We start from the raw sequence: 12,748 nt of genomic DNA, 5'->3' as shown, positions 1-12,748 counted from the left end.
AATGAGTTTCTCTGTGGGCAAACAGCTCGAGACGGGAACACGGGGCAGCAGCGAGGCCCGGCGAAGGGACAGGGGCTGCTGGTGGCTCCCCTCCGGGTGACCCTGCGGTGGCAGGAAAGCCCCGAGGGTCTGTGCAGGAGTTCTGCAGCTTTCAGACCCAAGAGCTGTGTGCTGTGGGGCTGACTTGTCACAGCACAGAGAGCGCTCTCTGCACCCCCACTGTCAGTCCTCGGAGGGGAAACTGAGGCACGGAAGTGCATGAGGCCCCCCTCTCGATGCTAGAACTGCGCAGAGGAGGGTCACCTTCTCCCCCCAAAAAAATCCCAGGCCTCCATCTTCCTTTCCCTCCACCACCTGGAAGGTTGCTGAGTCTCCCTGCAGGGAAGCCCCACTCTGGGAGCTGCCAGCCCAGCGGGCTCAGGGACAGAGGATCAGCCCCAGAGGGAGGGCAGAAGCTGGGCATTGGGCAGGAGCTGGCAGCTTCATCCAGGGGCAGTGCTGCCAGGGCAGGCAGGCTCCCATTGCCCTCTGGAGCTCTCCTGCTTGTTCCATGGGTGCCAAGGGGCTGGCCTGGGCAGCCCCTGCTCCTCAGGACAGGGGAGAAATACTTTCTGTTGTCAGAAGGATGGCCAGAAGGAAGTGGCTTTTCCCTCTGCAAAGTGTGTGGGAAATGTAATTCACTGCCAGCAGGGTTCAGCTGCAGTTTGAGGTGTTTGTCCCTGGCCTGTCCAGGAGGATGCTGTGCCATCATCCCTGAGGCTCAGGGCAGGGGCAGGTTCTGCACAGAACTGCTTGTGGGAAGGTGCTGAGGCTCTGCACAAGGCACTGTGGAGGCCATGGATGGGGCAGGGTGGAGGGTGCTGAATGTTGGCATCTTTTCTACTGCAGCACTTCTGGTGCCAGGGACTGGCACGGGTGCCAGCAACCCTCTCCTTTCCCTGGCACAGCCACATCCTCACTCCATCCAGCCTCGTGGGTGTCACCATCCAGCAGTGCCCTGGAAACCCCTGAAGCCACCCTGGAAAAAGCCCTGTTGGGGCCACAAGGCCACACCCCGGGCAAGCTGTGCTGCAGGGATGAGGACCCCAGCAGAGCCCTGGCACTGGGCTCTCAGGGCTGGACAGGGTAGGCAGAGCCTGGCAGGAGCTGTGGGACCCTGGGCTGCAGGGCCCTGGGTGCACAAGGGGGCAGGCAGAGCCTGGCAGGGGGGCTGGGAGCTGCAGAGCTGCTGTGCCCTGCCCGGTGCTCAGGACATGGGCATGGTGCCCTCTGCCCAGTGCCTGGTGCTCGGGGTTTGCTGGTGCCCACAGACCTGTGGAGAGCAGTGTCCCCTCCCAGTCCCTGCCTGCTGCCCAGAACCAGAGTGGTGCCAGGGCTGGTGCCAGTGTCCAGAGCTCAGTGCCCGCTGCATGGCACACAGTGCTGCTGCTGGTGCCCGGGGGTGGCACTGGTGGCTGTACCGGTGTCAGTGCCAGTCCTGGTGGTGGTGACAGTGCATGGTGGCACTGCCCACTGCCTGCTCTGTGCGGTGCTCTCTGTGCACTGTGTGGTGCTGATGCCAGCCGTGCCGGTGCTGGTACCCACTGTACCCGCTGGTACAGTTCCTGGTACCAGGTGGTGGTGCTGGTTTGGTGCCTCGGTAGTGGTGGCCTTGCCTGGTGCCCAATGCCCCTGTCCAGTGCCAAGTGTCCTTGTCCAGTTGTGGTCCCAGTGCCTCCTGAGCAGCGTCCATGTCCACTGCCAAGCGCCCAGTTCCCTGTGCCCACTGTCCAGTGCCAGTTCCCTGTGCCCAGTGCCCAGTTCCCTGTGCCCACTGTCCAGTGCTCAGTTCCCTGTGCCCAGTGCCCAGTTCCCTGTGCCCACTGTCCAGTGCCAGTTCCCTGTGCCCAGTGCCCAGTTCCCTGTGCTCACTGTCCAGTGCTCAGTTCCCTGTGCCCGTGCCCAGTTCCCTGCGCCCCTGCCTTGTGCCGGTGCCCATGGGCTGGGCTGGTGGTTGTGCCGGGGCTGGCCGGTGGGCGGTGCTGGCTGTGGGGTGTTCCTGCCCCGCTCTCTCGGGGCCGGTCTGTCTGTCTGCGGGGCCGGTCCGTCTGTCTGTCGGTCGCTCGGGGCGGCGCCGCTCGGAGCGGTCCGTGCAGGAGGAAGCGCAGCCGGGGCAGAGCGGCCCCGCAGCGGCCGGAGCCGCGCTCGGTGAGTCTCGGGGATCGCCGCCCCCACCGTGCCCTGCCTGCTCCCCCTGCGCCCCTTCCCCTGCCTGCCCTCCTCCTTCCTCCGCGCCCCCGCCCCGATTCCCCACCTCCCACGGCCTGCCCCGTCCCCAAACCCTATCCCAGCTGTCCCTGTCCTGTCCCATCTTCCCTCTGCCTTTCCACTCCCCTGCACCCCCTTTGCTCCCGCTCCTCTCCCCACTTCTTTCCGTCCTGCTCTGTGTCCCCCTAGAGATCCCCACCCCACTGCCCCACCTGCTCTCTTTGTCCCGCTCAGCCTCCCCTCCTGTCCCCGTGCCCTGCTCACCCCCTGCACCCCCGCTCCTGCCCCCCCTCCCGGCTCTGGGGGGTCTTCGTGTACCTTGTGGGGGGGCCTTGGGGCGGGCAGGGAGCGGGGAGCACAGCTCTGCTCTCACCCAAACCAGGGGGGTCTGCCAGGGGTCCCTCCCTGCTGTGAGAGCACCGCCCCCCGGGTGACAGGGGCTCTGTCCCGCAGGGGTGGGCAGTGCCACGTGTCTGACAAGGGCAGGGACATGGATCGGGGAGTCACCGTGCAGAACCCCTACGCCAGCGTCAACATCCCGCGGGAGCAGTTCCAGCAGAGCTTCATCACTCGCTACCTGAGAGACGAGCCCACCGTCATCGCCAACCCCGCGGCCGTGCCCTCCTACGGCACCGGGGGGCACACAGATCTTGCCAATGGCTGCAACAGCCCTGCCATCTCCACAGACAAGTCCTGGTCCCGTCCCTACAACCCCTATGCCAGCCTGAGGATGCCCAATGGGGACTCGTCTGCCTCCTTCTACACCGTGACCCTGGAGAAGCCACCCAAGGGCCAGGAGCAGGGGGCTGGCAGTCGATGTGGCTGCTGCAGGTGCTGCTCCTGCTGCCCAAAGTGCTGCTGTGTCATCTCCTAAGGGCCCTCCCTGCACACACGGGATGTGTGACCATGGGATGGGGCCAGGTGACCCCACAGGGACATGACTGCTGGCCTGGGCACCCCTGGCAGAGCTGGCACTGGCTGGACTGAGGTTGCTTTTTACTTGTGAACTTTGTAGCCAGATGTGCTGGTGATGGGTACCTGCCAGGTGGGCCATAAGGACAATGTGTGCCAGGACAGGTGTCACCAAGAAGTGACTGCACTGGAGAAGGGGCAGCACTGAGTCTGTGATCCTGCACTGAGCCCCTGCCAGTGCCCCTGTGCTGGGAACTCCACCCTGGCAAGGGGCAGGCAGTGCCCACCTGCTCGAGGCTGGGTTTGGATGCTGGCAGCCCTGCGTGCATGGCAGAGGAGGACATCATCATCACAGTCCTGGAGCAGTGGAGAGGAGCCAGGGACAAGCCTCCAGCTGGCACAGGGACCCACCTGCCCAGAAGTGAGTGTCCCCCCTCCCACAGCATCACAGGGGTGCTGCTGGCCCCCTGCACCAAACTCCATCTGGATCCTGCTCCTCCTCACCACACTGCTCATGGGGCAGAGCAATGGAAACGGGAAAGACAGACAGCCAAAGCATGGCAGAGTGCTGGGCCACGCTCCAGGGCAGCACCTGATGGCACAGCATGGATGTGGGCATTAACATCCCGGTGCCAGGAAAGCCCCTGGCCCCATTCTGTTCCTCCTGCCAGGCTTGTGGGGTGCTGGGCACAACCTCTTGTCCCATCTGCATCCCAGAGATGGGTCCAGCACAGAGGGCTGGCCCAGCTCCAGCAGTGGGGCAGCACTCGGGCACCTTGCTGGGGAGGCAGAGGCCCGGCATTGGCCTTTTGCAGCTCCCAGGGCTTGGAGGAAGGGGGGAGGAGCCGCTGGCTCTTCCCCGTGTGCTGGAGCTCCTCCAGGCTGGGCTTTGGGCTGGGGCTGCTGCCATCGACCTGGAACAAGCCCGCTCTTGTGCTGATGTCCCGCCGTGCTGCTGACGTCCCTCCCTGGTGCTGGCAGCCCTCCCTGGTGCTGGTGTCCCAGCACAGCTGCTCTGCTCCCTGGCTGCTGCAGGACTGCCTGCTCTGTGGGACCAGGGCTTGGGAGGAGTGCCTGTGTTTGCAGATGACTTCAGGCTGCTGCAAATAAAATTACAGCCCTCTCCTGCCCTGCCAAGGTGTGCCTCTTCCCTCCACCCAGGCTTTTCTGGGATTCCCGTGTCACTTCTTGCTTTCCCTGGTGGGTGTGTAAGGGCAGCTCTAAAGCCTCCAAACCAGGCTTAACTGTTGCCCTGATGACTCGTGGCAGCAGCAGCTCACACTGAGCTCTTTGGCTGCTGCCTGGTGCCCCACTGCCAGCCCAGGTCCAGCAGTGCCAGCCTGGGTCCAGCAGTGCCCAGGCGTTCCCAGTACAGGCTGCTCCTGCCTGTCTGGGACACTGGCTGGTGCTCAGCCCTGCCAAGCTGGATGACTGTCCTGTCTGGAAAGACTTGTGAATCTTTGGGAGAGGCTGAGGGAGGGCCTGGCAGAGGGGAGTTCCTGGTTGGGCAGCTGGGTGGGCTCCAGGACACTGCCCAGGCTGGTTGTGACCCCCTGGGAGTCCCTCAGCAACGGGAGCCCACCACGGCTTGCAATCCCGCCCTGCTTGGAGCCCAGCTGCACTGAGGCCCCAGGAGCACTGGGTGCCAGCAATGCTGGGGTGCCAGCACACAGATCCCACCCCAGGAGCCTGCCACGGCCTGGGAGCCCATCACCCTTGCAATCCCACCCCCATTCCGGGATATTCTGGGCTGGGGTGGCCGTGGCCTGGCAGAGCTTTGCCGCCCCGTGCCACACCCCTGCCTGGCACAGGTGCCAGGGCAGTGGGACCGGGGTGTGTGGCTGGCAGGGACACAGCTGCACGGTGCCCGCCCTGCACAAGGAGCTCCCTTGTTCTCCCTGCCCAGAGCGCAGTGGGGACGGGCAGATCCACCCCTTGTTTGCTTTGGTGTCTCCAGCCCTGCCCCGTGCGTGAGGCGGGCAGGGGACACGGCACGGCCGAGCCCGCGGGCGGGGCTGCCCGGGCGCTGCGGGACACGCACGGCCCGGGGACAGAGAAGTGTCCCCAGGGTGTGCAGTGCCAGGGCACGGCCCGGGGACAGAGAAGTGTCCCCAGGGTGTGCAGTGCCAGGGCACGGCCCGGGGACAGAAAAGTGTCCCCAGGGTGTGCGGTGCCTGGGCACAGCCTGGGGCCACAGCGGCCGGTACGAGCGGGCCGGGGGCTCGGCGGGGCAGGGCAGGGCAGGGCAGGTGCCACATCTGCCGTGTGTCACCGCTGCCCTTGGCTCTGCCCAGCCCCGGGGCGATGGCACACGCGGCGGGAGCGGCCGGCACCGCCTGCAGACCGGCGGGCAATGATTCAGCCGCAGCAGAGCGAGGGAGAGCAGGGCAGGGTGAGGCTGCGGCCCCAGTCCGGGCAGGGCTCTGATGAGCCGGGCGCTGCCGCAGAGTCCCATGGGCGCTCCCCGGCTGTGTCCACCCTCTCAAGGTGCCCGCGGGTGCCCAGGGTTGTGCTGGGTGAGTGCCACCTCCTGCCTCTGGAGCGTGGGTGGCGGTGCAAGGCTCTGGCTCATCCCCGTCAGACCTTTGCTCTCCCTGAGGGTGCCGCTCCCTGTCGCGGGGCCGAAGGTCCCTGCAAGCCCGCGGATGATCCTGGGAACAGGGAAACACGTTTCCCATCCATGTGTGTCGCTGCTGATTGCAGATCTGCCTTCCCTGCAGGGAGACCTTATTGCTCCACACAGCCCCCTGGAAGGAGCTGTCGGGAGGTGAAGGCTGGTCTCTTTTCCCAAACAACAAGTGACAGGACAAAAGGAAAGGTTGTGCCAGGGGATACGTCGGATATTCAGAAAAAACGTTTCACTGAAAGGGCTGTAAAGCCCTGGCACAGGCTGCCCAGGGCCGTGGTGGAGTCACCATCCCTGGAAGGGTTCAAAAAATGAGTCGATGTGGCACTTGGGGACATAGGTTAGTGGTGAATGTGGTACTGCTGGGTTGATATTTGACTTGATAATTTAAAAGATATTTTCCAACCTTAATGGTTCTGTGATTCCCTGTTCCTGGATCCAGGTGGGCTGTTGGCAGGGCTGGTGGTGCCCTTGGGGTCAGCATGGCAGATGCACAGTCCCTGTCACCAAGGGCTCCCCTGCCCCAAACCCTGCCTGTGCTGAGCTGGGGTGCCCAGCAAGGGGCAGAAGTGGCCAAGGGCAGCTGGGCACAGCCCCTCAATGGGACAGAGCTCTGCTGGCATCAGGGAGGGGCTGAGGGGGGAAGGAGGCAGGCAGGATGCCTGGGGGTGTGTGTGGGTGTGTGGGTGCAGCAGGAGAGGCAGCCCAAGGGGTCATTGCCTCTGAGCAGTGCCAGGGGCATCCCTGGCTGTGGCAGAGCCAAGCCCAGCCTTCTCACCCATAGAAATTTTTTGGCAGAGCTGCCTATGGGACTGCAGCATTCCTGTCCCTGTGGCAGCTCAGTCAGGCCAGCGCTGTGTGATGGGTGGCAGAAGGACAGCTTGAGACAGCCCCAGCCCCTGCACAGCCCTGGAGGAGCACGCTGAGCCCACCAGGAGCCAGCTCGGCCCCGGCTGCCAGCACCCAGGGGCTGCACCCCAGCACAGGCAGGCACGGTGGTACCCCAGCACGCCAGGGCACAGCTGGAATCCCACACAGCTGGATCCTGATCTGCCTGGGGCACACGGCCCTTGTTCCAATGGGTTTGACCAGAACCAATTTCCCTGGCACAGCCCTGTCCCAAACTGGCCCCACCGCCTGTGTTTGCCTCTGGCCTGGCAGTGGGAAGGCAAAACCCTGCCATGGGGTGCCACCGCCTGCCTGGGCACCCATGGCACACGCAGCCCGTGGCAGGGCTGGCTCACTCCTGGGTCGGGATGTGTGCCCCGAGGTGCTGTGCTCCTGGAGCTGCTTCCTCGCTCGCAGGCACCAGCATCAGGAGCTGAGCCCTTCTGCAGTGACCCCGTGGGGATCTTCATTTCCAAAATGCCCAATTCTTTCTCTGAGGAGTGCTGGGAACATGGCCCGAGGGCCGCTGGTGAGGCGGCAGCGCTGCCTGTCTCCGTGCCCGCTCCTGCCGGCAGTGGGAGCTGCTGCCCGCGGGAACGCTCCTGGCCCTCCTGCCCTGCCTCGTCCTCCAGGATGGGCTCTCGTCCTCCAGGATGGGCTCTCGTCCTCCAGGATCCCGGGCTCAGGACCGGTCCCCCTACCACGCTGCCCTCTTCAGTCTACAGCCCCCTCCATGCCAAGGCTGGGACTTTGCTGCTGGAGCCCGGGCAGCTGCGGGGACAGAGTCTGGCACCTCCCCGACATTGTCACCTCCTCTGGGTCATGCACCTTGCAGGTGTCCCTGTGGGGTGCTGGGGTGTCCCCAGCCTGATGCTGAGCATTGGAAACTCAGCCCCCAGAGCTTGCAGCCGCACAGGGAAGGGCAGGGCAGGTCACAGTCACCCCCAGGCTCCAGCTGGGAGCACACCTCACCTGTGGGCACTGCCAGAGCCCCGGTGTCCCTGCAGCAGTGCCAGCCCTGCCACCCCACCGTGCCCCCCGCTCCTGTCACAGCTGTGCCCCCAGCCCAGAGCACCTGGGGATGCTGCAGTGCCAGAGGGTCTCTGCTGGCTGACGTCTGCCTGGATGTTCTTGGCTCTGAAGGGTGCCCCAGGACGTGGAAGACTCCGTTGCTGCTGCCGAGGTCCAGACAACATCCAAGTTCTCTGCCCAGGGTGGAGCCCAGGGCTGCTTGGCCTCCCAGGGACAGTTCCTTCTGCCAGTGAAGCACAGGCTGATGGTTAATGACGATTCCTGGGCTTAGATTTCAGAGATCTTTGTTACCCAGGTGCTTGTAACCCAATCTCCCGGGCTTGGCTTCCCTGCAGCAGATCCAATAGCAGCTGTCCCTGAAAGGTGAGCCCCTGCCCACTACCTCGGCCACTGGCAGCCACAGGGACCTGGCTGGGAGCTCAGCCCCTGATGCTCCCCACAGGACTGCCACAGCCCCCGGGACAGCACAGCCCTTCTGCCACCAACCCCGAGGCCCTGGGAAGCATCTCAGGACAGGTAGGGATGGGGAATTGGGAGGAGGGGAGAGAGGGGTACCCGTGTGCACCAAAACACTTGAGGCCACCCGAGAAGGAACAGAGTCTTGGTGGCCTCCAGGAGAAGTTTGCAAACATACTGGTGTGTACCAGACCCCACCTGAGATGAGGCTGGGTCCCCTCAGACCCCTCCCCACGAACTTTTGTGCCACCCCTTGTGCCAGCACAGCCTGGGGCTGGGAAGGGTGGGGCTGTGCCACTGCCTGGTCTCCAAGTGCTGCTCCCCAGCCCAGACACCTCACTCCTGCTCCCCCCCTGCTCCCCCAGTCCCAGGCAGCACCCTGAGCAGGCTGCTGAGATCTGGCCAGCCCGCGTTCCCTGCAGAGCTCCCGGTGTGGCACTGGGACATGCCATGGATGTAGTGGCAGTGCCACTGCAGTGGCAGCATCCCGCTCTGCCAGGCAGGGCTGGGCAGGGACGGCAGGCAGCGGGCAGGGCGCTGGGCGGGGATCCTGCTGCTCCCACCTCCCCCACGTGTCGGGGGCACTCGGAGGTGACATCCCACCGCTGTGCCCCTCCCCAGCCATGCCCTGACGGCTCCTCTCCCCCCTCCCCAGCATGTCGCAGGCCGGTGGCAGCCCCCGGGCCGAGGGCTCGGGGCCGAGTGTCGGGGCGCACTCGCGCACCCCGAGCCGGGGCAGCCAGCGCGTCGAGTGCATCATCTGCTACTCCTCCTACGACCTGGGCGTGCGGCTGCCGCGGCGCCTCTACTGCGGGCACACCTTCTGCCAGGCGTGCCTGAAGCGCCTGGACGCGGTCAGCAACGAGCAGCGCTGGATCCCGTGCCCGCAGTGCCGCCAGAACACGCCCACGCCGCGCGGAGGGGTCACCATGCTGGACCTGGACCTGGCCACCTTCCTGGCCGTCAAGGCTGACAAGGAGCAGCCGCGAGGCGCCGGCAGGAGCCCGGCCGCGCTGCCCGCCAAGGGCCCGGGCAAGGAGCCGGCCGTGACCCAGCAGCCGGCGGGGCTGTGCCAAGAGCCGGTGCCCCCGGCGCTGCTGCCCCGGCGCGGCTGCTGCCGGCTGTGCCTGTGCTGCGGGGTCACCGCCGCCTTCGAGAGCTGAGCACCAGGGGCCGGCCTGACACTGCTTCTGGGACCCACTGGGGACTGCCGTGCTGGGGCTGTGCTGGCAGCCCAGGAAGGGCTTCAGCCTGGGCAGGGCTTTCCTGCCCATCCTGTCCGGATCTGGGGGGCAGCAGCGGGGGATCAGGACACTACCACCCCCTCATCCTGCCCGTCTGCCCTGCTGACGACTCAGAAACCTGGTCCAGCCATCACAGACGTTCCCCGGCCCTGAGCACAGCCTGGCTCATGCTCTGTTCCCCCGAGCATGTGGCTCTGCAGCAAGGACAGTGGCACCGAGCACTGCCTGGCAGGGGACAGGAGCCTGGCACAGCGATGCCATGGGCTGTGTGCAGCACCCTGAGAGCTCCAGGTCTATTAAAGACACTTTGGTCCCGCTGGGCTGCACATCCTGGTCCTGCTTGCTGGCAATCCTGGCCCAGGGCAAGCCCTGCCTGTGGCGGGTGGGGGAGAAGTGACCTGCCCTGCTGGGTTGCTGTGCTGGGAGTGTTTGCTCCCCTGGCCAACTGCATGAAAAATTTTGGCATTGGGATAGTAGGACGGTTGAAACTGAGGTTGATAGAGTTGTTAGGAAACCTCAGATGTTGCTCCGCTGTGGGAGGAGAGCTGAGCTCAAGAAGCTCCTGCTTGGCCTCGTGCTCTGTGGCTCATGCCAGCTTTGGCTTTTCCTGCCTGACCCTTTCCTCACACACACACACAAACCTTGCTGCTGTTTTTCCAGTTCTGCCCTGCTGCCTGCATGACTTTCCCTGCTTTCCCTGCCTGACTCCACACCAGGGTGCAAGGACAAGAGCCCAGGCAGCTGGTCTGGATTAACAGGGGCCAAACTGGAGGCACTGGGCTGCACTGGGTGATACTGAAACAGCTCTTGGCCAGGGCTTGGTGTTGCCTGGGCAGCTCTTGCTGTTCTTCCTCAAGGCTCATTTTCTGCATCTGTTTTCCATGTGGTTTATGAGCTCTTGCAAAAGCCCAACACCAGAAACCCCCTCAGGGCTGAGCAGGGGACCCCAGCCTGTGCCTCCCTGGGGCTGGCAGGGACCTTGTGTCTCCTGGGCAGTCCTGGTGCTTGGATATTCCCTGTGCTGGGGCCAGGGCTGCAGCCAGAGGATTCCATCAGCCGTGGACAGCACCCACCCCTGCACAGAGCTCATGCACAATTCTGCCACTTGGTGTCACCTGCCATAGAACAGTCCCAGCTGAGATGTTCCCAGAAGAACAAACCTGGGGTGCCCCAGGGCAGATGGTTCAGAAATTCCATGTGAGTCCTGCCTTGGATCTTTAATTACCGGGGAATGTGCAAGAAATTAAAGCCTTCAAGGAATGGATAAGAGCTATCACCGAGTGCTAACGCACCTCCCCCTCTATCTCCATTTCTCCCCAAAGACTCAGCAGAGGGTGCTGGGAGGAGTGTAGGAAGGGCCCATCCCTCCCTGCAGAACTGCCAGCAGCTCTGTGCTCAGCCCAGCACCTTTGGGTCCCCAGTGCTGGGTGACCCAACCCATGGCTGTCTGTCCCACAGCTCATGTCCTTCCTTCCCTTTCTCTCCCCAGCACCAGAGCCCCTCTGGGGGCCTGGCCCTTGCTTCCTTCCTCCGTGGATGTCCCCCCGCTCCCAGCCAGTCCCTGAAGGAGGGGATCATCCCTTCCATCACTCTGGGAATGCTTTTGGCACGCTGGCTGCAAGCCCTGATCTGGCACTTGGGCAGAGCAGGGCCAGTGCCCAGTGCTGTGCCCTGGGGGCTCCTGCCCTGGCACAGGCACTCGAGCTGGCCTGGCAGAGCAGCTGCTCGGAGCAGCCTGTCCTGCCACATTCCATGTGGAGCCCAGAACCACAGGAAGAGGCATCGTGGAGGGGGAGCAGGGCACTGGTGGGCGCTGCCCTGGCTGGGGACAGGGGCCTGGGCTCCTCCTGCATGGTTCTGGGTCCCCATGCTCCAGGAAGGGGCAGTGCCAGGGACCCCAGCAGGTGGAAAAGGGCAGTGGTGGCACTGCTGGGGTACAGGACCCCACGTGTCCCCAGCCTGCCATGGCAGCAGGGTGCAGCCAGTGGATGGAGAACAGGAGTGGCACCAGGCACAAGCATGGGATGATGTCTGGCCATGTCCCTGGCAGGGACAGCTCTCCTGCCACGTGCCATCAGGGTGACAGCAAGGGGCTTCCAGAGGAGCTGAGTTTTCAAGCTTTTCAGCCTCCTGGGCAATTTGTGCACAAAAGCTAGAAATGACCTTGCTTTTAATAGCAGTTTGAGTTATTTTTGGCATGAATGTTGCACTTCTCACCTGATTCCAGACGGATGCAGGGAGTGGGCAATGAAGGTCCTGGGGAGGAAGAGCATTTTGGGACAGGAATCCCTCAAAATTCAGGTCTCCATATAGCCTGTGGCTGCGGATGGGATGAGCTGGGGCTGCAGCTTCACATGGCAGTGGGTTTGTGCCCTTGCCCTGGGGCTGGGCTGGGCTGGAGGATTCCTCTGAATTATTTCCAGATGGGGATTAATGCAGCAAAGCGAGTTTGCTGCAGGATAGATAAACAAACCAAAGCTCCTCGGGATGCTATTAATAAACCCTCTGCCTGCTGCTTCTGTCCCAGATTTGGGAACATCCTGGCCTTGGCCTGGGGGGCAACTGTGCCCTCCCTGCCTTGCTGCCCATCCAGCCCCTTGCCCGTGGGGCAGAGGGACAGGGATTCCTCTGGGACCATGGCCGCTGGGGTCCTGCTGGGTGTGAGTGGGGACAGTGTCCGTGCTCTGGGCCCCCCCTCTGGCTGTAAGTGGGATGAGGTGCTGCCAGCCGTGTCCCTTGGTGGCCCAGTCCCCACTGAGCTCTGCCAGGGGCAGTGGCACTGGGAGGTGACACCAGCCCAGCCTTCAGCAGCCAGGCTTTGGGTGGCTTTGGAGCAGAGAGGGTGTAAAAAGGGTGGAGGTAGACTTTGAGCCCTATGGAACTGGCACTGCCATGCTGGGGGGAGGGCAAACCAGTTTTGGGTGGCTGCAGCCTGGCAAGGTCACCTTTGCCATGCTTCTCATCAGGGGCTTCTGCGTCACCCTGCTTGTGCACACAGACTGTTCCCCTCCTGGGAAGGAGGAAGGTGCCCATGGGATGAAATCCCAGCCCTCCTCATGCTGCCAGGGCTGGTGGTCTCCTGGAGGGCACACAGGGCTTGGGCGAGGGCTGGGCTCAGCAGGGTGGGCCATGGCTCCCAGCACAGCTCCCCACTGAGGGTCCCTGTGCGTGGTGGGACAGCACATAAGATGGGCTAAGACCTGCAAATGATATGATTTTGTCTCAGTTATGTTTTTCCTGGTAACTCAGCCACTTATGGGGGTCCTGGGCCCATACACCCCTCTGTACCTGGCTGTTGAGGCAGCATGCCCGTGGGGGATGCCTCTGGGGAGGACGGAGGCTT

At 63.9% G+C, this 12,748-nt stretch overlaps 2 protein-coding genes across 2 annotated transcripts; both read left to right on the top strand.

Annotated features, from left to right (window-relative positions):
* Window positions 1-2,098: 2,098 nt before the first annotated feature.
* On the top strand, window positions 2,099-4,251 carry CYSRT1 (cysteine rich tail 1). Its single transcript, XM_030961549.1, has 2 exons — window positions 2,099-2,187; window positions 2,701-4,251. The coding sequence occupies exon 2, from the start codon at window positions 2,738-2,740 to the stop codon at window positions 3,119-3,121; it is 384 nt and encodes a 127-aa protein (XP_030817409.1). The 5' UTR covers window positions 2,099-2,187; window positions 2,701-2,737; the 3' UTR covers window positions 3,122-4,251.
* A 4,566-nt stretch (window positions 4,252-8,817) lies between these two features.
* On the top strand, window positions 8,818-9,324 carry RNF224 (ring finger protein 224). Its single transcript, XM_030961724.1, has one exon. It carries the CDS (start codon window positions 8,818-8,820, stop codon window positions 9,322-9,324), a length of 507 nt encoding a protein of 168 aa, XP_030817584.1.
* The last annotated feature ends 3,424 nt before the right edge of the window (window positions 9,325-12,748 follow it).

This window comes from Camarhynchus parvulus, chromosome 17 (genome assembly GCF_901933205.1).
Source record: "Camarhynchus parvulus chromosome 17, STF_HiC, whole genome shotgun sequence".
Classification (NCBI taxonomy): Eukaryota; Metazoa; Chordata; class Aves; order Passeriformes; family Thraupidae; genus Camarhynchus; species Camarhynchus parvulus.
Note: the sequence above shows the minus strand (reverse complement) of the source record. Positions and strands in the feature narration are given on the sequence as shown.